Below are 859 nucleotides of genomic sequence, written 5' to 3'. Positions count from 1 at the left end.
GGGAAACAGTGAGCACAAGGCTCGCCCTTTATGCCCCCTCCCAGGACCCCGCTGGAAACACGCGCATGGGGAGGGACCGTGGCACTCCTGGGACCGGGTCTGCCAGGATGAATGGAAGTGCGCAGTGCTGGACGCCTCCCTTTGCGGTCCTAGCACCATCTGCAGCCTGCAACGTTTAGTTTCTAGCATCATTTGCAAACGGCAGCAAAAGGCTAAAGGGATCGGGCACAGTAAGCACGCTCCCCCGGCCCCAGTCTGAGGTAGCCTTTTCATTCTTAAACTGGTTTAAGCCCCCACGGTCCCATGGGAGACCAGGTGAGGGGCATGGGAGCCCGCATTGTTTGTGTGTGTTGCGCAGCGGCGTTGTGCCCTGTCCCCAGGACTCTGCTGCTCACAAGCAAGAAGCCTCTTAGGAAGAAGAAGCCACAGAAGCCACGAATAGAACAGGAGAGTCTTACCGTTGTCGCCAGACTGGCGAGGAGCGTTGGACATGACCATGTTCTCATACACAGGCTCTTCTGCTGCTGCTTTCATTGTGCACGGAGAACACAGCCGCCGTCTCCTCCCAACTGCTCGGTGAGAGTATTCTTCACGCACAAAAATGTAGGGACTGAGCACTGCAAATCCTCTGACCAAGTGAAACCAAAGGCTTCTGACCACCAAGAAAAAAATGCTACATCCGTCAAGTGAGATCTGAGCAAGTCACACACCACATCCAGCTGCACTCCCCGACAGCACCAAGATAATATCTTATCCACACTCACTGCCTGCGACACAAGTAGAGTGGAGGTGTTATCGCCTCACAGGGTGGCGGTTCCCTTCAGGGGGCTGGGGCAGCTGCAGGCAATGCTCAGCTCAG

At 55.9% G+C, this 859-nt stretch overlaps 1 protein-coding gene across 1 annotated transcript in view; it reads right to left on the bottom strand.

Moving 5' to 3' along the window:
• LOC102386404 (C-type lectin domain family 4 member F-like) overlaps positions 1-534 on the bottom strand; it is a 10,386-nt gene extending 9,852 nt beyond the window's left edge. The window contains exon 1 of the mRNA XM_006039116.3: positions 459-534. Within this exon, the coding sequence (XP_006039178.2) occupies positions 459-534 (76 nt within the window). The remainder of the gene's footprint in view (positions 1-458) is intronic.
• Between the last annotated feature and the right edge of the window lie 325 nt (positions 535-859).

The sequence above is a fragment of the Alligator sinensis genome, unplaced genomic scaffold, assembly GCF_000455745.1.
Source record: "Alligator sinensis unplaced genomic scaffold, ASM45574v1 scaffold664_1, whole genome shotgun sequence".
NCBI lineage: Eukaryota > Metazoa > Chordata > Crocodylia > Alligatoridae > Alligator > Alligator sinensis.
Note: the sequence above shows the minus strand (reverse complement) of the source record. Positions and strands in the feature narration are given on the sequence as shown.